The 27,037-nt window shown below is 47.0% G+C and overlaps 1 protein-coding gene across 3 annotated transcripts in view; it reads left to right on the forward strand.

Annotated features, from left to right (window-relative positions):
- The window catches only part of LOC111966295 (nucleolar protein 4-like), a 150,475-nt gene that overhangs the window by 36,439 nt on the left and 86,999 nt on the right, over window positions 1-27,037 (forward strand). For 2 of the 3 annotated variants that reach the window (XM_023990809.2, XM_023990811.2), the window contains exons 2-3: window positions 10,221-10,373; window positions 15,016-15,127. In XM_023990809.2, the coding sequence (XP_023846577.1) occupies window positions 10,221-10,373; window positions 15,016-15,127 (265 nt within the window). Of the gene's footprint in view, window positions 1-10,220; window positions 10,374-15,015; window positions 15,128-16,389; window positions 16,490-27,037 lie in introns of those variants that run through there. The other variant, XM_023990810.2, reaches the window with a different exon arrangement.

The following is a 27,037-nucleotide window of genomic DNA, read 5'->3' on the forward strand; positions in this document are numbered from 1 at the left end:
TGCCAGTAGCCCACCGTTATAGGGACACCAATAACATCATGGAATGAATGACCCAGTAGCCCACCTGTTATAGGACTACCAATAACACTGAATAATGCCCCAGTAGCCACCTGTTATAGGACTACCAATAACATCATAGAATCTACTGGGGCATTCATTCCATGGTGTTATTGGTAGTCCCTATAACAGGTGGGCTACTGGGGCATTCATTCCATGATGTTTGTAGTTGTGTTGTATTTCTCCTGCTGCTGGGTGGTACAGTATGGGCAGAAATTAGCACATAGAAACGCGGGCGATAGAACATAGCAGGCAGCGTGTGAGCGCGCTGGGGTGGTGACGAGAGGAGAGGAGGGACGAGGGGAGGATGAGGGGAGGCATAGAGAAGTGATCTGGAGTGTCTGGAGAGGGATATTGGGATTGTCGAGTGTTTTAATCCTCGACTGGAGAGAGAGCAGAGGAGGAGGCCGCCAGCGCCAGCGCCTTAACCCAACTAACGCTAACATAATGAAGCATCGTCAAAGGACTGGAGAGAAGAAGAGGAGGAGAAAGAGGAGAGAGGATGGGGTGGGTGGGGGGTAGAGAGAGCAGGATAGGGTAAAGAAAGATACAGAGAGAGGTGGGGGAGGAGGGAGATGGAACAGGGGCATCTGAAGAATGAGAGCAAAGGAGAGAGGATATGAGAGAGGGAGAAAAACGGGATGGGGATAGTAAGATGGGGAAGGCTATGCCAGACTGTGCCACCCAGCCCTCTGGAAGCTGTGACGACAGACACAGACAGACAGACAGACAGACAGACAGACAGACAGACAGACAGACACAGAGCCTTGCCCTGGTTGGCACACGCTGGGCACCCTGTGGGCACCCTGATCTGTAATCAGTTTGTTTACTAACGCAGCCATTTAGGGAAGATTGGCCCATAAAATGGGACTGGCTGTTGGATTCACTGTGAGATAACACAGAGCTGTGAACACAATACACTCAACCCTTTTCTCCAGCCTCTTCCCCGTCTCTCTGTCTCCTATTCTTTCTTTCTTTCTCTCTCTTCTCTCTCTCTCTCTCTACATCCCCCTCCATCTCTCTCCCTGAGCCCCATCTGTATTGTGTTTCTGGGACGGCTCATCTTAAAAGGGGTGTCTCTTGTTTGTCTCTCTCTCTCTCTCTGACTGGAGAGAACAGAAGAGAACATAAACAGGTCACCAACGTACGTATGCTTTGTGGAGCCGCATTCCACTGCAGCTGCGCCTGCCTGCAGCCCGCAGCTTGCTCCGAGGCGTGTACCCACTACCCACCACAATGATGAGGTTGCCCGATGCATAAAGAGGATGATTAGGGAATTGGCAGCGGTATATACTAGTACTATATCTGCGCTTAATGACTGTTGGCAAAAAAAACAAAGGCATGGGGCTGCATGTACACACACACACACACACACACACACACACACACACACACACACACCTGAGTGGATAGAAAGCCAGGCTGCTTATGTTAGTATGGTTAGGAGATGTTTTATCATTGATGTTATCACACCAGCTGGGTCTTTTGTTATTTTAAGCCTGGGTATGGGATGGCTTTCTGTGTGTTTGATAATGGGCCTGTCTACATGTGTGCTCTTGATGAGCATGTTTGTGAGCATATGTGTGTAAGTGTCCTGTGTGTGTGTGTGTGTCCTGGAAGTGAAGCAGGTTGTCTGCATCTGCTTGCTTCTGCAGCTGGACACACTCCCTCCCGTCTGCAGGGGCTGTGCACGCTGCTGCTCTCCTCCTTCCTCCTTCCCTTCATCCCTCCATTCCGAGCCGCCCACCGGAGAGGAGAGGGGGTGGGGTGGGGTGGGCTGGCAGGGCGAGGGCCAGGCAGACGTTTACTGAATCGACCCCTCGCGTCTCCTAGCAACAGGGCTTGTTTGAACGGGACGGGGAGTTGAAAGAGAGCGAGAAAAGGCAGAAGAGAGATGGGGGGGGGGTGGTGAGAGGTAGAAGGAGGGAAAGAGAGGAGGAAGGCTGCACTAATTATGTGCCGCTGGAGAGACCACAGGCCTGGAGGTGCGGCGGAAAAGGGGATGGAGCCTGGAGAGAGGGATTGAAGAGAGAGAGCAGGGATGAGGGGAGTTGGGAGTGAAGGGTCGAGGGAGGAATCACAGAGGGAGATGGAGTGAGTTTAGGGATAGAGAGATGAGATGGGTAGATAGATGGAACGATAGATTAACACCCAAACTGTGATGGTGCACAGTAAGCACAGTTTCCCCTTGTAACCTCGTCAAAAACATAGCAGGATATTTATTTCTACCCTTTGTTGTTTCACTCTGGTCGTTTTCATGCCCTCTGTTGCTTTCTTGCCAGGTCCAGTGTTCAACATTATACACTGCTCAAAAAAATAAAGGGAACACTAAAATAACACATCCTAGATCTGAATGAATGAAATATCTTATTAAATACTTTTTCTTTACATAGTTGAATGTGCTGACAACAAAATCACACAAAAATGATCAATGGAAATCAAATTATCAACCCATGGAGTCTGGATTTGGAGTCACACTCAAATTTAAAGTGGAAACCACACTACAGCTGATCCAACTTTGATGTAATGTCCTTAAAACAAGTCAAAATGAGGCTCAGTAGTGTGTGTGGCCTCCACGTTGCCTGTATGACTCCCTACAACGCCTCGGGCATGCTCCTGATGAGGTGCGGATGGTCTCCTGAGGATCTCCTCCAGACCTGGACTAAAGCATCCGCCAACTCCCTGGACAGTCTGTGGTGCAACGTGGCTGTGGATGAGCGAGACATGATGTCCCCAGAGGTGCTCAATTGGATTCAGGTCTGGGGAACGGGCCGGCCAGTCCATAGCATCAATGCCTTCCTTCTGCAGGAACTGCTGACACACTCCAGGCCACATGAGGTCTAGCATGGTCTTGCATTAGGAGGAACCCAGGGCCAACCGCACCAGCATATGGTCTCACAAGGGGTCTGAGGATCTCATCTCGGTACCTAATGGCAGTCAGGCTACCTCTGGCGAGCACATGGAGGGCTGTGCGGCCCCCCAAAGAAATGCCACCCACACCATGACTGACCCACGCCAAACCGGCATGCTGGAGGATGTTGCAGGCAGCAGAACGTCTCCACGGCGTCTCCAGACTCTGTCACGTCTGTCACATGTGCTCATGGGCTCAGTGTGAACCTGCTTTCATCTGTGAAGAGCACAGGGCGCAGTGGCGAATTTGTCAATCTTGGTGTTCTCTGGCAAATGCAAACGTCCTGCACGGTGTTGGGCTGTAAGCACAACCCCCACCTGTGGACGTCGGGCCTTCATACCACCCTCATGGAGTCTGTTCTGACCGTTTTGAGCAGACACATGCACATTTGTGGCTGCTGGAGTCATTTTGCGAGGGCTCTGGCAGTGCTCCTCCTGCTCCTCCTTGCACAAAGGCAGAGGTAGCGGTCCTGCTGCTGGGTTGTTGCCCTCCTACGGCCTCCTCCACGTCTCGATGTACTGGCCTGTCTCCTGGTAGCGCCTCCATGCTCTGGACATTACGCTGACAGACACAGCAACCTTCTTCGCACAGCTCGCATTGATGTGACATCCGGGCATGAGCTGCACTACCTGAGCCACTTGTATGGGTTGTAGACTCCGTCTCATGCTACCACAAGAGTGAAAGCACCGCCAGCATTCAAAAGTGACCAAAACATCAGCCAGGAAGCATAGGGACTGTGAAGTGGTCTGTGGTCACCACCTGCAGAACCACTCCTTTATTGGGGGTGTCTTGCTAATTGCCTATAATTTCCACCTGTTGTCTATTCCATTTGCACGACAGCATGTGAAATTTATTGTCAGTCAGTGTTGCAGTTGGACAGTTTGATTTCACAGAAGTGTGATTGACTTGGAGTTACATTGTGTTGTTTAAGTGTTCCCTTTATTTTTTTGAGCKYTGTATATCAAAACGTTTTGTGTCTGTGTGTGTTGCCTGCTGCCTCGGAGTATCCCCCGGTTAAATTGGATGCTATCCAGCTGAACTTTGTTCTCTACGACCATAATTCCCTCCCATGCATGAGCAGTATTTACATGTGTGTATGCATGGGTGCACGAGGGCTGCCTGAAACGGCAAAATAAAGGAAACACCAACATAGACAATAGACAACATAGACGACATAGTCTTAATAGGGGGTTGGTCCACCACGAGCCAGAACAGCTTCAAGGCACCGTGGCATAGATTCTACAAGTGTCTGGAACTCTATTGGAGGGATGCGACGTCATTCTTCCATGAGAAATTCCATCATTGGTGTTTTGTTGATGGTGGTGGAAAACGTTGTCTCAGGCGCCGCTTCAGAATCTCCCATAAGTGTTCAAGAACCACACCTGTGTGGAAGCTCCTGCTTTCAATGTACTTTGTATCCCTCATTTACTCAAGCGTTTCCATTATATTGGCAGTTACCTGTACATAGGCTACATATTTATGTATGTATGTTTGTTTGTTCGGTCATGTGTGGCATGAATGCGGCAGGGCAGGCAGCCTTGCCCTAGCCCTCTCTCCCTTTCCTTTTCTCTCTCCCTGTGCTGTGACTTTGATCCCATCGCCGGGCAGGCAGGGAGTGGGGGTTGGAGGCGAGTGGGTGCCCACTGTCCTGTCTGCTGTGACCCCCCCCCCCCCCCCGTGCCCCACATATATCCGTACACGCCGGTTTCTGCTGTCGCACACACTATCGTCCCGGGCTGATGCGCCCTACAGCCGTATGGGGGCAGAGGATGGGGGCAGGGGGGGGGGTTGCGTCATCATGTGTCCCAGGCAGCCACGGGGACAGTGGGTAGGCAGGCATGCAGCTCACGTGTCCTTCCCTAGTAGTAGTCATACCTCCTGGAGGTAGAGTGGTATGGTGGTTGTGGGCCAGTGCATTCCTCTCCTTTGACCTCCCTGTAAAGGGCATGACTGCTGGAGCTGGCACAGTGGCACACCATGCAGCTCTACAAGCTTGAGAGCAGGGTTGTATTCATTATGACACACTTAAGTAAATGTTTTTTGCAACAGACAAATAAGACCCAGCATTGTCCTATGTTAATGTCAAATGTTATCCGCAAAGGGTCGTTTTTCTATAGAGTAATCAACAACAGTCCCCTTGTCTCATCGATGCCTCTACCTGTCGATGAGAAATACCATCCTCATCATCATCATCATCACTAGTGTTACGTCGGGCGTGTACGTCGGGCGTGTAGAGAGCTGGCGCTTTAGAAGCATGCTGCCCCCTCTGCCCCGCACGCCATATAAATATAATGAATAGAACGGGCTTGAAACCTCTAACCCTGGAAATGTGACTGGTAAACTCATGGGTACACAATGACTGCCTGGTATTGTGACACAATCATTTCCATGGTAATGTTCATTCAAATGATGTTAACTGATGTGGCTTTGTTGAATCAACAAATCACGTGACTCATTTATGGGTACACTTCCTGCTTTTATTTCCTGCTTTTTGTTCCTGTTTTGCTCTTATGGGTACACTCGCAATGGCCGCCAGTCCATCCATTAAGCCATTCCTTTTATTTCTATGCCGCACGCTGCTCCATGCTGCCATGGCAACCCTCGTTACCTGCCGCTAGTGACAGCCGGAGCGAGGGAGAGCAGCAGAGGGATTGAGGTAGAGTGAGAAGGGTAGGGTGAGACCGAGGGGGAGAGAGAGAAAGACTAGGCTAGCAGAAGGAATAACTTGTAGACTAAGGGAAAAAAAGGATTTGGAAGGGGAGGAAAAAGGAGGGTGGTGAGGGATTCCGAGAGGATAGAGGGAGTTTAGGGGGAAGGAGGAGTGCAAGTGGGGTTGGGGGGGTGAGTGCATTAGTGCATTGACTGACTTCCTGACTATTGCATCTGTTAAAGGAGGCCCAGGGATCAACGTTTTAAACAGTAATGAGGAGAGAAGTACCCCCCCAACACACACACACACCTCCCCCATGTTCACCTGTCGGCTCCAATGAGTCCCACACAAAGCCAGTGGAGGGGCGTGCCCAGCAACACAGAACAGACAGACATCTCTCCCCAGCTCAGCTCACATACTGGGAATATACTCACATTAGGAGAGAACGACTGTGGAGAAATGAGACCAAATGAAAGAAATAGAAGGTTAGAGCATAAAACAAGGGCAGATGTAGATAGAGACAAAACCATGAGGAACGAGTCAGAGAGAATGTGGTGCGTGTGACTTGTGTGTAGGGGTATTTTGGATCATGCGTAAATCCACACACCGTTTGTTGTGTTTGTGGACACAATTCCAGTTTTACTAGGTGCAGCCTGTGTCACATGACCCGCTGCCCCGCACACCTGCCCAAGAGGTTGGCACTCCGGTTGTCATGGCAGCAAGTTTTGCCTTACGGTGAGCAGAATGCTGGTTGGAAGTAGAAGAGTTTTTTCCCCCACACCCATTTCTAGCCAGGACCTGTTTGTGTTGTGTGCTGCTTTGTGCTGTTGAAGCTTGAGCTTGGATCTCTGAACAGGATTAGTGTAAAGATAGGCAAGGGATCCCGATAGATTCAATTGTGAAGATGTAAATGTGAAGAATTCCACAAAATGAGAATGAAATGACTTCATTAAATGTAATGTTTTTGAGCTATGCAAACCTTTTAACTATGGTGTTGATAACCTTATCAATGTTCTGTTCATATTTTCTAAGGTGGAGAGTACAAATGACAGATTCGAGTTTCATGGCTCTTTAGTTTTGGTTCTGTTGCTTCTGGTCATGTTGAAGATCCTGAACAAAGAAAAAAGATCTCACCCCTCTTACCATGACAATTTTGTCAGTTTGTTGACCACACACTTTAGCCGGGCGGAGAATACAATGATTCAACAGCCAGTGAAAGAAAGAAACAACCAAACAAAGGCTATGAAAAAATACACTTCAAAGCCATTTCACTGTAGTGATTTAAATGCATCACCTGCTGTTTTTTCACAGGGACTTTGTGTGTGTGTGTGTGTGTGTGTGTGTGTGTGTGTGTGTGTGTGTGTGTGTGTGTGTGTGTGTGCGTGTGTGTGTGTGTGTGTGTGTGTGTGTGTGTGTGTGTGTGTGTGTGTGTGTGTGTGTGTGTGTGTGCGCTCCTGGCAGGTATCCCCCCTCCCAATCTCCCTCCCCCTACTACACACACAGCTCTCCACTGGCCTTGTGAGAGAATAGGGAGGTTCCCATCAAGACTTCCAGATATTCCAGCATTACTCTCCTTCTCTCTCCCAGTGTGGGAGATAACAGAGCTGGGTGGGAATCTCCTCCCTGCCTTGTTTTCTTTGTGTGTGTGTGTGTCTGTGTGTGTGTGTGCAGGACCAGATTAAGAAATCATATGCCCTATTAATTTTTTTAGGACCCCTCAAACCCCTTCCTGGCACAACATCATTTACTGTTGACGAAAAAGCCCTTTTATAATAAAGCCATAGTAACATTTGCCATGTGGCATAGGCTACAGGATTTTCACACATGGGGATTTTTGTTGTTGTTGCAGCGTCAAATTAGTATTTGTTTTGCATTTTTAAAAACTATTAGCTGAATCTTGTTTAATACCACACAAATGACCAACATGAGTGCCTACTCTGACAAACTGAGATCAATCTGGTCTTGAATTCAAACAAACCCAGCCCAATTCATTAGCCCAGGCCAATGAAGCGACACACAGATTGTCAAATATTAGGAGGCAATATATATACAATATCGTAGGCTACTAAATCAAATGTCCAGTGGCACACTGACTCATCTAATGATGAAGAGGAAGCCATGGGCRACTGACGGCGATGGCCGACGCGCTCGGCATGGCAATTTCAAGATGAGCTACTTTGAAAAACAGTGCTGCTGTTAGCTACAAATTGCAGGTTGTTGAGAGAAAAGGGTTACTATTGGTTCTACAGTTCTCTTTGCAGCAGTAGGCATTTGCTTTCCAAACTGTGCGTTTTTCCTGCGATTGTAGTTTGAAATCTGCAAAAGGCCAACCTACAGCTTGTGTGTATCAGGTAGTTGTTGTGAAATTGTTAGATGACTTGTTAGATATTACCGCACGGTCGGAACTAGAAGCACAAGCATTTCGCTACACTCGCATTAACATCTGCCAACCATGTGTATGTGACCAATAAAATGTGATTTGATTTGATTTACAGCTGCAACCAACCATAGAAATATAATTTATAGATGGGCAGTTCCCATTCAAGTCAGGACTGGCATCCATTGCTAGTGTACCCATGAGCTTAACAGTCAAAATACCATGGTTAAGTGATACAAAAGCCTTCTATGGATTATATGTCTATGGCCCAACGCAACAAGCTGTAGCCTATWCAACGCAACAAGCTGTAGCCTATTCAACGCAACAAGCTGTAGCCTATTTAGAACGTATGATGCCCAAACTGTGGCCTTCCTGACTGTAGTCATACCAGTAACTGCCAAAATAAAGGAAACCCTTAAGTAAACAAAGGATAGAAAGTATATGTTATGGTGTGGGGTGCATTTTCCTGGCATGGTTTAGGTCCACTTGTAGAACCTATGCCAAGGCACATTGAAGCTGTTCTGGCAGCTGATCGTGGCGCAACACTCTTTTAAGACGCTTTCTGTTGGTGTTTCCTTCATTTTGGAAGATACCTGTATGTGCTTGTGATAACACTTAATCCACAGTTCTTTTTAATAAACTATTGATCCTCTGTGGCGAAATGATGCTCTCTGGTGTACTTTGAACATTTAGAGCCGGCTCCTGTGGTTGAATTAAACCTTTTTTTTTATGTTGCCTCTTGGGCCCAGCTCCTGACTCACACAGTTGACCAGTCACATTTATTTATTATGCGGTTTTTATTTTTGTTTTATTAATACGTTACCCAATCAAGGCAGGGCCCCGCAGTTACCCACGTGGGCCCCCTACCTCCTCTCCTCCCCCCATCTGATGATTAGAAGAGTGGCAGCAGGAAGTAGCAGACTGACTACACTCACTTAGATTGGGATCTTCCTGTGGTTGGCGGTTGCAGTGAAAAAAAGAAAGAAATATATACTACATACATAATATATATATTTCCTTTTTCTAAACTTTTTTTCAGAACGATTTACCTTAAAAAAAAATTGCTGCCTTTTGAGCCACCCTTCGGGCCTGGGCCAAGGGGATTCAGCCCCGGTAAGCCCCTGCATTAATCCGGCCCTGTGTGCATGCATGCATACCAATGCTGCTATTGGCGAGGACATTCTCTGCTTTACTGTTGAGGTGAGGCTGCAAGTTCTACCCACATAATACAGCCTAGCACTCTGGTACCCTGCAAACCATGATCCGTTTACACCCAGAGTTGTAATGGAGTCTGTTGCACATGTTGTTCATGGTTGCCGTTCATATAAAGACTTGTACATTGCTAGAGATGACCGCCTTGTCGACCTGGTCGCTACTGAGGAGAGACAGGTGGTCTCACCAACAGCACACATACACAAACATCCTCTTGTCAGCGGAGCCTGGATTGATGTTGATGATAATGTGTTTTCTTGTATGCTGAATAAGCCAGATCTTGTTTTTGTGTGGGGGGGGGCAGAGGGAGGGGCTGATTTTGGAGGTGGGCTGCTCATTGGACTGCTACATGGAGCAGGCCTTTTCTGACAAGCTGCTTAAATACCAGGCCCCCGTGTCACTCCTGAACAGCATTGGATATCAGTGCAAGCTTGCTGTGGTGATGTTGGGAAGTCTCGGTCGTGTTCACAGGCTGACAGTACCTGGCCTTCAGATAGCAGACAAGACAAAGGTGAAGCAGCTAGCGATGTCCTGCTCTGTGTCGGCAGTCATGGGCAGCCTTGCTGTGTGGAGAAGAAGGTGCTATCTGTCCACATATCCCTGTCCTGAAATGTTACAATCCTTCTTGTATGAATTAGGATTTGTGGATTTGTGTGTGTGTGTGTGTGTGTGTGTGTGTGTGTGTGCGTGTGTGCTCCTGGCAGATCTCCCCCCTCCCAATCTTCCTCCCCCTACTACACACACAGCTCTCCACTGGCCTTGTGAGAGAATAGGGAGGTTCGCAACAATACTTCCTGAAAATTCAGCATTACTCTCCTTCTCTCTCCCAGTCTGGGAGATACAGAGCTGGGTGGGAATCTCCTCCCTGCCTTGTTGTCTGTGTGTGTGTGCTTGTGCTTGTGTGTGTGTTCGTTTGTTTGTTTGTCTGTGTGTAGCCTTGGTGCCTGAAGGCCTCAACCGAAGGATCCAGCCTGCTAACGTCCCACTCCTTCTCCTCTCCTCTTCTCCTGCAGTGTGCGGATGGGGGCTCTGGGTCCGACTCCTCTCTGAAGAGGGTGGCAGTGGTGGAGGACTTCTTTGACATCATCTATGCCATGCACGTAGATATCAGCGCCGACCCCGGCAAATCACCCAAACACGCCGGACAGAAGAAGACCTACAAAGCGGTGAGAAGACACTCCTTCCTTTCACTCAGTCTTTCTCTCTATCTCTTGTTTTTCACTCTTCCCCTTATGCTGTACCTTTCTCTTCTATGACACAGTCACCCTTACTTAAACGTTCTCCTCCTTTACCTCTATATCTTGGCCTACTGCCTCTCTCTTTGTCCACTCCCTCTGTCTGTATGGGACACTCTCTCTTTTTCCACTCCCTCTGTCTGTATGGGACACTCTTCTTTGTAAGGGCTCCAGTAAACAAGGTTCTAAAATTGCCCTCCTGACCATGGTATAAGACGCGTAAGGGCGTCTGCATATGTAACAGTTTAACTTTAGTCCGTCCCCTCGCCCCGACCCGGGCGCGAACCAGGGACCCTCTGCACACATCAACAACAGTCACCCACGAAGCATCGTTACCCATCGCTCCACAAAAGACGCGGCTCTTGCAGAGCAAGGGAACCACTACTTCAAGGTCTCAAAGCGAGTGACGTCACCTGATTGAAACGCTTTAGCGCGCACCACCGCTAACTAGCTAGCCTATTTCACATCGTTTACTCACCCCCCTTTCGACCTCCTCCTTTTCCGCAGCAACCAGTGATCCGGGTCACTGCACCAATGTAACAGTTTAACTTTAGTCCGTCCCCTCGTCCCGACCCGGGCGCGAACCAGGGACCCTCTGCACACATCAACAACAGTCACCCACGAAGCATTGTTACCCATCGCTCCACAAAAGCCGCGGCTCTTGCAGAGCAAGGGGAACCACCACTTCAAGGTCTCAAAGCGAGTGACGTCACCGATTGAAACGCTGTTAGCGCGCACCACCGCTAACTAGCTAGCCATTTCACATCGGTTACACATACTAGGTTTGCTTCTAGCAGAACTCGGCCCAAGCGAAGTGAAAGTCTGTGCCTCGCATACTCCTTTAAAAGACCTTCGSTTGAAAAACAAGAAAAAAGCGGCAATATTACGGTTTGTCCCTCTTGAGATGCCATAACAACAAGTACATTTCCAAATGAATCTAAGCTAACTCAATCTGTAATAAATGTTTACCTATTTGCGGAGGAGGTTTTAGTTCCACAATTTTACATCGAGAACTAAGATGTTTGGTGCAGTATTTCTCAAGTGAAGAAATGTGCATGAAGTATCGTTGTCTGTCGTTGAATGACAACAAACACTTCATTYAAGAATCCCTACTGTTGACCAATCACCGACGAAGGGGCGTAGACTTCAGCTACCGAACTTTGACTAGCCTCATGAAAAAAATGACAAGGGCACGAACATCCAGAAAAAACTTGTCTACGACTAAAACCAACGAAAATGTCACAAAATGTTGTTATATATGTACAAACTTTTTCAAATTGTTTTGGATGGGAAGCATGCGGACGCGTTCAACAAAAAAGAATACCAAGCTCCTCTGGTGGAAAAATCATAACAAACATTTACACAACACAAGCCCCTTTGTTATCTAACAGCTATTCTTCTTCTAAGGTCCAAAAACAAAGCAATCGAGTAACAAAAGAATAAACTAGGTGTTTTAAAAACTGTTGACCTTCATACCTAGGGTTTGTCATGCCCATATGGCATAGGGAAAGTTTTTCTTTTGTTGCCAGTTTATTTATTTATTGGCAGTTCCACACACYAGCATAACACATCAATCCATACGTTCCTAATTCCTTACTTTCATAGTGAATTCATAATCACATTATCATAGGTAATATTTCATAATAATATATTCTAAATATAGCACAAATAAAGAAAATCGAATTTGTCTCGAACAGTCTTTGATTATTTGGCAATAATATGCTGTTCTCTGTTCCTCTCTGGCCTTTAGTATTAATTCCTGTTTCGTGACCTGTTTCTCTTTCTCTGTCCGTCTGGTCTTCAGATTCACATTCAATAACACTAACACTCTCACTTTCTCAGAATACCATTGAAATGAATGGAAACGTTTAAATCAGGGAGGGCAACTGGCTCCCTTTATTATGCCAGCGGAACAATATATATATATATATATATATATATATTTAGTATATCTTTGCTATCACGAGGGGCAAGGTAGTGGATGTGGCTACGCAGAGCCATGAGCCACTGCGGTCCCTCATGATGAGTTCCATCTTTTTGTGGCCTCCACCCCCATCAAAGTTGCCCATCCCTGGTTGAAGTATTTGTATGATACTTCTAGACAATCATCTGAATATTTTTCTGACAATTCAGCAGGAGTCACCACTGACCTGGAACATTCATGTTGGGCTTGGCCTTTTTCTCTTCAGTTCATTCACAGAACCTCCAGTTCACTTCATTTCAGATAAATACACCAAAATATCAATTCAATTCGAGTCAATAACTTTGACTCAATCTCTGTGACACATACCACCTCCATAACTACACCACTTTTCTTTTTTTCTTTTACCTCACTTCTACAAGAAAATGCCTGAGATTATGTTTTTTTTGTGCGTATGAAAGGAAACGTTTCACACTTTAGATTAAATGGGGCTGGGGAGGATATGAGATTCCGGTGCCAGGCTGACCTTGTGGTCGCTGGGAGAAAGTATTCCTCTGTCTCCCCTTGACAACTATTCAGCCTTTCTCTCGCTCTGAACATCGCCACAGTCGCTGAAGGCCAGATGTCTAGTTATATTTAGATGAATGGTGATGGCCGCGGTGCAAAGCACACACCTGGGCAACATTCTGTTCATCATTCCTTCCTAGCTTTCTTTCAAATGGGGAGTTTTAACATAGTCTGCCATTTGGAGAATGTTCTTCCTCCCTGTACTAAAGTCAATGGGAGAAAACCTTTCATTTGCCCAATGTGTTCTAGTAGGATACTTTGCGTCTCAATTGGTGATACTGCCCTCTTCTGGTTGAACATGGTAACTCATCTTTCCCTCAGTACTATAAAGCACATGCGCTTTCATTTTTAGGATTTCCTTTAACTTCTAATGGATATGAATCAAATGAATTCATAAAATTACTGAAAATCAGTATCACATTCGTAGTGAGTTAACAGAGCTGTGACTGTGTAATGAACAGAATACTTCCTCTGTTGCTGCATATTAACTCTCGATTTCCTTTGCACACTGCCATGGCTTCCAGGGTACTTTGTCACACAGTGGGCCATGAAATGTTTATTACACACACACACACCACATTGAAGGACACAGGAACCCGTTGTTCCTGTCCTTCGCTGGCAGCGCTGCTCAGCCAACTTTCTGCCTACTTCTCCTCTCTGTCCCCCTGTGTGTGTTGTTACAGTTCTCTAGACCAGACAGAGCTGCGTTGGTGGGCATGCTCACCACCACAGGCCCATTCCAGACCCACAGTCCCACCCTGTAGGCTACATGGGCTCTCTTTGTGAGCTTCTGTTGGGACTGGGAAGACAATGGCGGTGGAGGCTAGCTAGTCGTCACACACAGAGAGTCAACTCATCTGAGGGGAGTCGCTGTCTCGTTCCCCAACTCCCTCCCTTTCTCTATATCCCCCCCCCCACTCATGTCACCACCAGCACCCCTCTGGCCAGGATGGCATGGCCGCTCCTGTTTGTTAGAGCCTGAAGGAGACAGTGGCGTGTGTGTGTGTGTGTGTGTGTGTGTGTGTGTGTGTGTGTGTGTGTGTGTGTGTGTGTGTGCCATAAGAGCCATAGAGGGAGACGTGTTTGAGGGAGAAGGGGAGAGGTTGGAGGAAAGGATGACTGCAGGGACCGCATAGACAAGAAAGAAAGGAAAAATGGGAAGTTGACAGCAAGGGAGGGGGAGAGACAGGGAATACATTGAAAGGGAGTAAGAGAGGATTTAGCAAAGAAAAACATTACTGTTTATGGGTAGTCTCTCTACCAACACATCCCTCTCTATCTCTCCATCTCTTTCTTTGTCTCCCATTAAAATCCTCTCGGTCTGTTCCGACCGACGCCCTGTCTCTCCTGTCTCGCCCCAGTTGCAGTGATGATATGCAGTGGGCTACGTGGTGCTTTGGGTGCATGTGTCAGATTGCCCTCTTGTCCTGTATGGGCTCGTGCTCACTACGGTTCTCCTAGAGATAATCTGGTGACACCAGGCCGCGTGTCAAATGACAAAGTGACAAACTGTCACCAAAGGCTGTGACTGACATTTGTATCCGTTTTATTCTCAGAGAGTAGACAGCACCCCGCTCTCTTCGTCACGCACGCACACACACACACACATGTACAAACCCTTAAAACCCTACTGCCAAATGCTGCCTTTACTCTTGGTGAAGGGTTTATATATTGTTGGATGCCGGTTTAACAGGAAGTCCAAACGGAGCCAGTAGAAACAGTAGAGAAGGAGATAGAGAGGCTAATAGGCAGAGTGGAAGTCGCTGACGTATCTTGGTCACCAGTAACGGGCTGAGACAATGTGGTCTTTGTGTGAAGGGGGAAGAAATTACATCTGTCCCAAGAACCTCAATCTTACCCTTCCCCAGCTTAGCCAATACACACAGACACACACAGACAGTAATCGACGTCCCATTATGGTATAGCATTATAGAAACAGGTCTAATTTCCCCTCTTTTCCTCTTACACTTTTCTTCTTCTCCCGTTTCACCTCTTCAGTGCTCATTATTAGAATAGCAGCATGTTTATCAGCCATGGCTCTAGTAGTGATCTCTCTCTCTCTCTCTCTCTCTCTTTGATGGGCAGATTGCGGAGACGTATGCCTTCCTGCCCAGGGAGGCAGTGACCCGTTTCCTGATGAACTGTGGCGAGTGTCAGAAGAGGATGCATATCAGCCCGGGTGGAGCAGAGTTCAAAGGTTAAAAAAAAAACATCTCTCTTTCTCTGGACCAGACTGCCGACTATCATCTCCGCTAGGCTCCTGGTGTGTCTAAATGGCACCTTATTCACTATATAAAGCACTTTACCAACAGGGTCCACAGGGCTATATAGGGAATAGGGTGCCATTTTGGACGCAGTCTCTGTTTAGGCCCATTTGGTAAAACTCTAGCTGTTTATTACATTTTTAGTCATCACCAAATATCATATTATACGTCTCTTCATAACCCAGCCTTCTGTTACTGCGACTGTCTGTAAGCCTGCTGTTACTGCAAGCGCATATTACCATGGATGAAGGAAGGGATTTTCATAGGAGTTGTGACAAAAACGGTTTTGAGAGCTGCTTTGCGCCCTCTTCTCCTCCTTCTCCTGCTGTTGCCACCCTAAAGGCAACCCATCCCCCCATCTCCCACCCCCTCCCTACCTTCTCCTTCCCCCCCCTGTATAAGAGACAGCCTCAGTCCTATTCAAATTAGTCATTGGAGTGTCCTGTATCGTTCCTAACACACTGCAATTAGCCCAATTAGGGGGCTTTTAACAAAGGAAATGGCCAGGAAACAAGCTCTTTTCTACAGTGAGAGCGACCGGAGGGTGGGGGCGGGTAGTAGAGAGAGAGAGAGAGAAAGACTAGCGGGGTTAAGATGGAAATGGAAAGAAATCTGGAGTAGGACAGAAAGATGGGGCAGAAATAAAGGAAAAGGTGAGGAGAGTCCGAAAATGGAGAGAAATATTCAATGGCTGCCCTGCTATTTCATACATATTTTATTTGTCTATATTCAGGGTCCCTCCCATATTGACAGAGGGGCTGTCATAACTTTATATATGGAGGGCCCTTACATATTCCCACAAGAACAGAACATGGGTAGTATGTAAAGTAAACCATGCCAANACACACACACACACACACATACATACACACACACACACCCTTAAAACCCTACTGACACTCACTGCCTCTACTCTGGGTGAAGTGGTGACATATTGTTTGATGGAGTTTTAACAGAGAGTTCAAATTGAGCCTGTAGAGACAGTAGTATCACCTCTTCAGTGTTCAATACTAGAAGCATGCATAGTAGCATCTTTATCAGCCATGGCTCTGGTAGTGATATCATTTTTTTCTCTCTTTTCCCCTTGTCTTTCACTCTCTCTCTCTGTCTCTCTSTCTCTCTCCCCTCTCTCTCGCTCCCCCACCCCCCTCGCTCACTTGCTCGCTCTCTCGCTGATGGGCAGATAGCGGAGACGTATGCCTTRCTGCCCAGGGAGGCAGTGACCCGTTACCTGATGAGCTGTGGTGAGTGTCAGAAGAGGATGCACATCAGCCCTGGCGGAGCAGAGTTCAAAGGTAAACAACCTCTCTGTTTCTCTCTGGACCACTGACTGTTCAGAGCTATTTGGAAAGCTTCCGCAGTAGGCCTACATTACTACTCAAGTCTGTACTGTCTGTAAGACAGSCCATACAAATGTCAGACTCTCAGAGCATGGATGTAGATGGACAGGGATTTTCATYTGAGTTGTAAAAAGAACACTTTTGAGCGCTGCTTGCTTTGCCCCCTCCTCCACTCCCCCTCCCCCTCTTATCCTCGTCTTGCTGCCACCCTAAAGGCACACCCCCCCAGTTTTCCCAGTCCTCCCCAGTCCTATTAAACTTATAGTCATTGGAGTGTCCTGCCTCCTTCCTAACACACTGCAATTAGCCCAATTTGGGGCCTATAACAAAGAAAGAAATAAAAAATTGAGAGAGAGGCACAGCAGCCAGAGAGAAAAACGACTTATTTCTTTGTATAGCGTTTGTATTGTAGTGCTCGTTTCCCAGACTGAGAGAGTGCACAGTGTGTGGTATGGCATTGAACTGTGCTCAGCTCTGCTAGCCTGGGTTGGCTTGTGTCTTCCCCTGTGCCTGCTGGTTGGCTGTGTTAGTTTTGGCAAGTGACTGTGCCACTGGAGGACAGCTGTGGCGGTAAGGGAACCGTGACTCAGACTGGCATTCCAGAGGAAGATTCCTGATATCCCACAACCGCATGCATTGTTCCCAAGGCCAAGGGTGAAAGACACACGGAGACAGACAAAAATGGGGTGGAAATGGTGAGGAGAGAAATAAATCAGAGATAGTCCGAAATGGAGTGAAATCTTCAATGGCTGTCCTGCAATTTATACATTTATAGATCTTTTATTTCCTCTATTCAGGGTCCCATATTGACAGAGGGGCTGTCATGTACCTTCACATATGGAAGGCACTTCCATATTCCCACAAGAACAGAACATGGGTAGTATGTAAAGTAAACCATGCCAAATGAATAGTAATGCTCACCAAACCCTCTCCTCCATCCCATAAACACACAACGCAGCAAGAGAAGTGCTCCCAGGCCCGATCTGTCAGTGTTGTGTCAACGATGATCATTAACGCTGGGTGTCGCTCATAAAGAGAGCAGCTAATTGGCTTCCTGTCCCGTGGGGGTCCTCCCCTTCCCACCCTGACCCCTCATCCCTCCAACCCCTCCAACCAAACGCACCCCTCCACTCGCACGAAAGTTCAGTGCTGAATTATTGAATGCAATTCATTGCTGTATGCCAGGGCTATTTTTAATTGACTTCAGGCAGTCTTTTGAGTCAGGTCTCTTCGTCTCTTCGTCTTCGTCTCTTCAGCCTTCATCATGCTGTATAGGTGATGCAGTAGGAACAGGTGTAAAGGAGGTGAAGGTTTGGGCCCATATTCATGAATCCTTGAGAGTAGGAGTGCTGACCTAGGATCCGTCTTTTGCCTTTTCGATCATGATGAATTAAATGACATGGACAGGGGGACCTGATCCTAGATCAGCACTCCTAGTCTGAGACAGATTAATACAAGCCCAGGTCGCTGGTCCTGTGACGATTTCACTCCTTTCTTATGCTGAACTCAATTTCTTAGCCAGCGTGTCTCATCTCTGTCATTTAATTCATCTGCTGACCTACTAAGGGACAATGTTCTCAGGTCTGGAGTCCTGAAAGGGCGGAAATGCAAGGCAGACGATCAATACTTCTGCAGTAAATAGACAGGAGCGCCATCATCAATTACTGATTGATAATGCGTGTGTGTGCACGTGTATGTACAGTTCCAGTAGGTAATAAGTAGTTTGATAACGCTGATTGATTAGTGTTGATATGATCCTTGGAGAGGAGGACCCTGTAAGGAAGACGGATCATTGCTTGCACTTGAGGGATAATGTTAGTGCAATACAAGAGAGGATACCAGTTCAGTTATCAAGAGTTTGCAGTTATTTTGCTGTATGCTATGTCATATATTTTTGTAGAGTCTTTATAAATGAACTGCTGGTATACACACACTACCGTTCAAACGTTTGGGGTCWCTTAGAAATGTCCTTGTTTTTGAAAGAAAAGCAAAKAWWWWTTGCCCATTAAAATAACATAAAATTGATCAGAAACACGTAGACATTGTTAATGTTGTAAATGACTATTGTAGCTGGAAACGGCAGATTCTTTATGGACTATCTACATAGGCGTACAGAGGCCCATTATCAGCAACCATCACTCCTGTGTTCACATGGCACGTTGTGTTAACTAATCCAAGTTTATCATTTTAAAAGGCTAATTTAGAAAATCCTTTTGCAATTATGTTAGTACAGCTGAAAACTGTTGTTCTGATTAAAGAAGCAATAAATCTGGCCTTCTTTAGACTAGTTGAGTATCTGGAGCGTCGGCATTTGTGAGTTCGATTACAGGCTCAAAATGGCCAGAAACAAATAACTTTCTTTTGAAACTCATCAGTCTATTCTTGTTCTGAGAAAGGAAGGCTATTCCATGCGAGAAATTGTAAAAAAACTGAAGATCTCGTACAACGCCGTGTACTACTCCCTTCACTGAACAGCGCAAACTGGCACTAACCAGAATAGAAAGAGGAGTGGGAGGCCCCGGTCCACAACTGAGCAAGAGGACAAGTACATTAGAGTGTCTAGTTTGAGAAACAAACACCTCAACAAGTCCTCAACTGGCAGCTTCATTAAATAGTACCCGCAAAAACCCAGTCTCAACGTCAACAGTGAAGAAGCGACTCCGGGATGCTGACCTTCTAGGCAGAGTTGCAAAGAAAAAGCCATATCTCAGACTGGCCAATAAAAAGAAAAGATTAAGATGAGCAAAAGAACACATACACTGGACAGAGGAACTCTGCCTAGAAGGCCAGCATCCCGGAGTCGCCTCTTCACTGTTGACGTTGAGACTAATGTTTTGCGGGTACTATTTAATGAAGGCGCCACTCTCCCATCCTCTGGTCATTCTCGTCTCTCTTCCTTGTGGAAGAATCAATACAGCTTCTGAAGCTCTCAGAGGCCAGAAGTGGGGGGAGGGGCCGTTCACCGCAGCCGCATCTAAGCCCTGCTCAACTGATTCCATTGGGGACAGAGAGGGGCAGCCATCAGTCCACACCATGTCCTGTCCCCTCTCGAGTGGAGCACAGACTTCCCCCCACCCCATCACAATGGGGGAAAGGTACATATGTGATCCTACAACCCTTCGCCTTTTGCAGCGGCTCATTTCAATGTAGCCGCTCACAGTGAAGATGGATGGAGCTCACTTTACCCCCAAGTGCCCTCAGTTCCAAAGCACTCCTCCCGGCTCTCGTTCAATTAGCCGGGGCAGGAAGACAAAATGTCAGTTGCCACCAAGCACTGTCTCTATACCACAGTGTTTTGATACCACCCCTTTCAGTAAAAAAGTATCTGTCGCATCGAAGTGTCTTGCCAAGGGCGCAGAGAAAAAATCAACAAAGGGGCAACTTACCATTAAACGCTGCCAGAGGGCCCTCAGTCACACTGGCGGGTGACTGTCATCTGACTTGTGGGTGACTCGCTGCAAGAGCAGGGAACTGGCGCGCATGCGCAGCCCGACCCTGGGTCTTGTTCGCAGTTACAAAGGTGTACAGAGTGCAGTTCGCTATGAAGCCAACCGTTTTCAACGGGATCCTAGCTTCAAGAATGAGTGGCGACTCGGCTCGCATACTAGAGCAGGAAAACTCCTCTCTATTGCGCAAGAGAGCAATCAGAACAATACCAGCAGAAGAGAGCCATTCCGGCTTCTACTCCCGTTACTTCCTGGTTCCCAAAAATGGTGGGAGGGATAAGCCCCATTCTGGACCTATGGCTATCTGTGAAAGTTTGCGTTTAACGTGCTCTCTCGGTCTATTCTTCYAGGTGACTGGTTCACTTCAGTCGACCTGCAGGATTCTTATTTTTACAAAAGTTTTCTGCCTGCACACAGGAGGTTTCTCAGATTTGCCTTTCAGGGCACAGCCTGCGAATACCTCGCTGTCCCCTTCGGGCTAGCAGGGGATTGAGAGTTTATATACATGATTACCTGCTTTGCTCCCGTCACACGTGCAAGCAGTGCGAGACATGGCTTCCATTGTAACCCACCTCACCGAGTTAAGAGTTGAAGATTAACCAGAAAAATAGCTGTTTGGTGCCCACACAGAGAATAGAATACTTAGGCGTAAAGCTGGATTCTCTCTGTTATCGCGCTACACTATCGGACAACCGCATTACGTTGTCCTAACAGTGCCCTTTCCTGTTCCACAGGGGGTGCTCGGTTACGCTCAGAAAATGTTTCCGAGTACTGGGGTTGATAGCTGTGACGGCCGCACCGCCAGACCGCACAGTAAAAACCCCTGCCTAACGAATGTCCTTTTCCTTTTATGCACGTTTCCCCTTACTTTGCTCTATGCACATGGAGATACACATAATATATAAATTACAACATTAACCAGTTAACCATTTATTATTCTCAAACAAATAAAGTTTTATATAATGTCTTCTGTTTACCTCTGTGTCTCAGCAGTTACCGACATCATGTCTGCAGCATGGAAGCCGYCTGTGTTCTGGTAAAGGAACCGCCACTGAAGTATAATTCTGGAGGGGATTTGGAAATCACATTTTATTTGTCACATGCGCGGAATACAACAGTTGTAGACCTTACAGTGAAATGCTTACTTACGAGCCCTTAACCAACAATGCAGTTTAAAAAATACGGATAAGAATAAGAAATAAAAGTAACTAAAGAGCAGCAGTAAAATAACAATAGCGAGACTATATACAGGGGGGTACCGGTACAGAGTCAATATGCGGGGGCACCGGTTATTTGAGGTAATATGTACATGAAGGTAGAGTTATTAAAGTGACTATGCATATATGATAGCAACAGAGAGTAGCAGTGGTGTAAAAGAGGGGGGGGGGGCAATGTAAATAGTCTGTGTAGCCATTTGATTAGATGTTCAGGAGTCTTATGGCTTGGGGGTAGAAGCTGTTTAGAAGCCTCTTGGACCTAGACTTGGTGCTCCGGTAGCGCTTGCCGTGCGGTAGCAGAGAGAACAGTCTATGACTAGGGTGGCTGGAGTCTTTGACAATTTTTAGGGCCTTCCTCTCACACCACCTGGTATAGAGGTCCTGGATGGCAGGAAGCTTGGCCCCAGTGATGTACTGGGCCGTTCGCACTACCCTCTGTTGTGCCTTGCGGTCGGAGGCCGAGCAGTTACCATACCAGGCAGTGATGCAACCAGTCAGGATGCTCTCGATGGTGCAGCTGTAGAACCTTTTGAGGAACTGAGGACCCATGCCAAATCTTTTCAGTCTCCTGAGGGGTAATAGGTTTTGTCGTGCCCTCTATGGTAAAATCGCGCCGGAGAAGAAGGCAGATGTTTTACGTGCCCCCAACCGATTATGTTTTGTTTTTGTTTATTTGCATTGTTTTGTAACTTATTTTTGTACATAATGTTGCTGTTACCGTCTCTTATGACCGAAAATAACCTCTGGACTTCAGGACTGCGATTACTAACCATGGACTGGCAGAATCCTTTTTTTCCTTTAACAAGTCTGACGAGCCCGACACGAATGATATACTGCTTTCTCAGGAACAGGCCCAGATCCCCGTGATTTGCGTGAAGAGGAGGCAGAGAAAAAGGGTCCGGAGGGCGGGCTGCCTTCTGAGAATTCCTAGGCGATCGAATAAACCCCCACTTCCTTCCATTCTGCTTGCAAACCTGCAATCTTTAGACAATAAAATATATGACCTACGCGGAAGATTAAACTACCAACAGGACATTCAAAACTGTAATATCTTATGCTTCACGGGGTCGTGGCTGAACGACGACACTATCAACATACAGCTGGCTGGTTATACGCTGCACCGGCAGGATAGAACAGCYGCGTCTGGTAAGACAAGGGGCGGCGGACTATYTATTTTTGTAAATAACAGCTGGTGCACMATATCTAAAGTCTCAAGCTTTGAAAAGCTGGTAATGGCTCACATCAACACCATTATCCCAGAAACCCTAGACCCACTCCAATTTGCATACTGCACCAACAGATCCACAGATGATGCAATCTCTATTGCACTCCARACTGCCCTTTCACAACTGGACAAAAGGAAAACTTATGTGACAATGCTATTCATTGACTACAGCTCAGTGTTCAACACCATAATGTCCTCAAAGCTCATCACTAAGCTAAGGACCCTGGGACTAAACACCTCCCTCTGCAACTGGATCATGGACTTCCTGACGGGCCGCCCCAGGTGGTAAGGGTGGGTAACATCACATCCGCCACCCTGATCCTCAACACGGGGGCCCATCAGAGGTGCGTGGTCAGTCCCCTCCTGTACTCCCTGTTCACTCAWGACTGCACGGCCAGGCACGACTKCAACACCATCATTAAGTTTACTGATGACACAYCAGTGGTAGGCCTGATCACTGTAAACTATGAGACAGCCTATAGGGAGGAGGTCAGAGTCCTGACCATGTGGTGCAAGGACAACAACGTCTCCCTCAATMTGATCAAGACAAAGGAGATGATCGTGGACTACAGGAAAATGAGGACCGAGCACGTCCCCATTCTCATCYACGGGGTGTAGTGGAGCAGGTTGAGAGCTTCAAGTTCCTTGGCGTCCACATCACCAACAAACTAACATGGTCCAAGCACACCAAGACAGTCATGAAGAGAGCACGACAAAACCTATTCCCCCTCAGGAGACTGAAAAGATTTGGCATGGGTCCTCAGATCCTCAAAAGGTTTTATAACTGCACCATCGAGAGCATCCTGACTGGTTGCATCAAATCAAAATCAAATCAAATTGTATTGGTCACATACACATGGTTAGCAGATGTTATTGCGAGTGTAGCGAAATGCTTATGCTTCTAGATCCGACAGCGCAGCAGTATCTAACAGGTAATATCTTACAATTCRACAACAAAACCTAATATCTAACAAATTCCACAACAAAACCTAATACACACAATCTAGTAAAGGATGTGGATAAGAATATATAAGTATAAAATATATAGATGAGCAGTGACAGAGCGGCTAAGATGCAATAGATAGTAAAGAATAGATAGTGAAGGATACAGTACATTATATACGTATGAGATGAGTAATGCGAGATATGTAAACATTCTTAAAGTGGCATTATTGAAGTGACTAGTGTTCCATTTATTAAAGTGGCCAATGATATCAAATCTGTAGGTAGGCAGCTTCCTCTCCGTGCTAGTGGTAGCTGTTTAACAATCGGATGGCCTTGAGATTGAAAACCAGCTTCTATCTCTCTGTCCCAGCTTTGATGCACCTGTTCTGACCTCCCCTTCTGGATGGAAGCGGGGTGAACAGGCAGTGGCTCGGGTGGTTATTGTCCTTGATTATCTTTTTTGCCTTCCTGTAACATTGGGTGTTGTAGGTGTCCTGGAGRGCAGGTAGTTTGCCCCCGGTGATGCGTTGTGCAGACCGCACCACCCTCTGGAGAGCCTTGTGGTTGTGGGCGGTGTTGTTGCCGTACCAGGCAGTGATATAGCTCAACAGGATGCTCTCAATTATGCACCTGTAAAAGTTAGTGAGGGTTTTCAGTGACAAGCCAAATTTTTTCAGCCTCCTGAGGTTGAAGAGGRGCTGTTGCGCCTTCTTCGCCACACTGTCGGTGTGCATGGACCTTTTCAGTTTGTGGGTGATATGAACACAGAGGAACTTAAAACGTTCCACCTTCTCCACTGCTGTCCTGTTGATGTGGATAGATGGGGTGCTCCCTTTGCTGTTTCCTGAAATCCACGATCATCTCTTTTGTTTTGCTGACATTGAGTGAGAGGTTATTTTCCTGACACCACACTCCCAGGGCCCTCATCTCCTCCCTGTAGGCTGTCTCGTCGTCGTTGGTAATCAAGCCTATCCTTGTTGTATCGTCTGATTGAGTTGGAGGCGTGCATGGCCAGGCAGTCGTGGGTGAACAAGGAGTACAGGAGGGGGCTGAGAACGCACCCTTGTGGGGCCCCAGAGTTGAGGATCAGCGGAGTGGAGATGTTGTTTCCTACCTTCACCACCTATGGGCGGTCCGTCAGCAAGTCCAGGACCCAGTTGCACAGGGCAGGGTCGAGTTCCCGGGTCTCAAGCTTAATGATGAGTTTGGAGGGTACTATGGTGGTGAATGCTGAGCTGTAGTCAATAAACAGCATTCTTACATAGGTATTCCTCTTGTCCAGATGGGATAGGGCAGTGTGATGGCGATTGGATCGTCTGTGGACCTATTGGGGCGGTAAGCAAATTGAAGTGAGTCTAGGGTGACAGGTAGGGTGGAGGTGATATGATCCTTGACTAGTCTCTCAAAGCAAAGTTATTTAGTTCATTTACCTTAGCTTTCTTGGGAACAGGAACAATGATGGCCATCTTGAAGCATGTGGGGACAGTAGACTGGGATAGGAATTGATTAAATATGTCCGTAAACACACCAGCCAACTGGTCTGCGCATGCTCTGAGGACGCAGCTAGGGATGCCGTCTGGGCCGGCAGCCTTGCGAGGGTTTTACCCACGTCGGCCACGGCGAAGGAGAGCCCACAGTCTTTGGTAGCGGGCCGCGTCGGTGGCACTGTATTGTCCTCAAAGCGCGCAAAGAAGTTGTTTAATTTGTCTGGAAGCAAGACGTCGATGTGCGCGACGGGGCTGGTTTTCTTTTTGTAATCCATGATTSTCTGTAGACCCTGCCACATATGTCTCGTGTTTGAGCCATTGAATTGCGACTCCACTTTGTCTCTATGCTGACACTTTGCTTGTTTGATTGCCTTACGGAGGGAATAACAACACTGTTTGTATACAGTTATGTTTCCAGTCGCCTTGCCATGATTGAATGCAGTGGTACGTGCTTTCAACTTTGCGCGAATGCTGCCATCAATCCACAGTTTCTGGTTAAGGAAGGTTTTAATAGTCACAGTGGGTACAACATCTCCTACACACTTCCTTATAAACTCGCTCACTGAGTCAGCGTATACGTCAATGTTATTATCTGCACATATCCCAGTCCACGTCATTGAAGCAATCTTGAAGCGTGGAATCCGATTGGTCAAACCAGTGTTGGATAGATCTGAGCACGGGCACTTCCTGTTTTAGTTTCTGGCTATAGGAGGGGAGCAACAAGATGGAGTCATGGTCAGATTTGCTGAAAGGAGGGCGGGGGAGGGCCTTGTATGCATCATGGAAGTTAGAGTAGCAGTGGTCGAGCATGTTACTCGCTCGTGTACAACAATCAATATGCTGATAGAATTTAGGTAGCCTTGTTCTCAAATGAGCTTTGTTAAAATCCCCAGCTACAATAAATGCASCCTCAAGATATATGGTTTCCAGTTTGCATAATGTCCAGTGAAGTTCCTTGATGGCTACCTTGGTATCCGCTTGCGGGCGGATATACACGCTGTGACGAAAACCGAGGAGAGTTCTCTTGGGAGATAATACAGTCGGCATTTGATTGTGAGGAATTCTAGGTGAACAAAAGGACTTGAGTTCCTGTATGTTGTTACAATTACACCATGAGCCGTTAATCATGAATCGTACACCCCCGCCCTTCTTCTTACCGGAGAGATGTTATTCCTGTCGGTGCGATGCACTGAGAATTCCGTTTGCTGTATGGACTCCGACAGCATGTCCCCAGCTAGCCATGTTTCCGTGAAACAGAGTATGCTACAAACCCAGATATCTCTTTGGAAAGCAACTCTTGCCCAGATTTTGTCGACTTTGTTAACTTGGGACTGGACATTAGCTTGTAATATACTCGGGAGCGGTGGGTGGTGTGCGCGCATCCGAAGCCTCACTAGAAGACTGCTCCGGTACCCTCTCCTCCCACTGCCTGGTATGGCAACTGCTCGGCCTCCAACCGCAAGGCACTACAAAGGGTAGTGCGTACGGCCCAGTACATCACTGGGGCCAAGCTTCCTGCCATCCAGGACCTCTATACCAGGCGGTGTCAGAGGAAGGCCCTAAAAATTGTCAAAGACTCCAGCCACCCTAGTCATAGACTGTTCTCTCTGCTACCACACGGCAAGCGGTACCGGAGCACCAAGTCTAGGTCCAAGAGGCTTCTAAACAGCTTCTACCCCCAAGCCATAAGACTCGTGAACAGCTAATCCAATGGCTACCCAGACAATTTGCATTCCCCCCCCCACCCTGTTCTACTGCTGCTGCTACTCTCTGCAGTAAACTCAGCTGCGTTGACATTTCACAAAGATACGCTTGTTTTTGTGAGAATTCTTCAAAAAATAAAKGGAATTTCACATTATTATCAAATCGTATACTAAAATATGAAAATTCTACATGTCGTGTCTAAGAAATCGATATCTATCTTACCTCTATTGTTTATTGTCCTTTGGATTCGAGACGAAAGATGATGATTTCAGCGGGAAAGTGAGCCTATCAGGTAGTTATTTCACGCACAGCATCCAGCTGTGCAATTTTCCTTGTTTCTTACAATTATTTTTCTATGGCCTCCATTGATTTAGTCACCGTAATTTTGGCTGCCCTACAAGGGTAAAAACTCCAATTACTTCCGAAAGGATTATGATAGAGATGAGGTTTGAACCGTTGGTTTTCTTAGATGGATATAT

Source organism: Salvelinus sp. IW2-2015, linkage group LG7, assembly GCF_002910315.2.
Source record: "Salvelinus sp. IW2-2015 linkage group LG7, ASM291031v2, whole genome shotgun sequence".
Classification (NCBI taxonomy): domain Eukaryota; kingdom Metazoa; phylum Chordata; class Actinopteri; order Salmoniformes; family Salmonidae; genus Salvelinus; species Salvelinus sp. IW2-2015.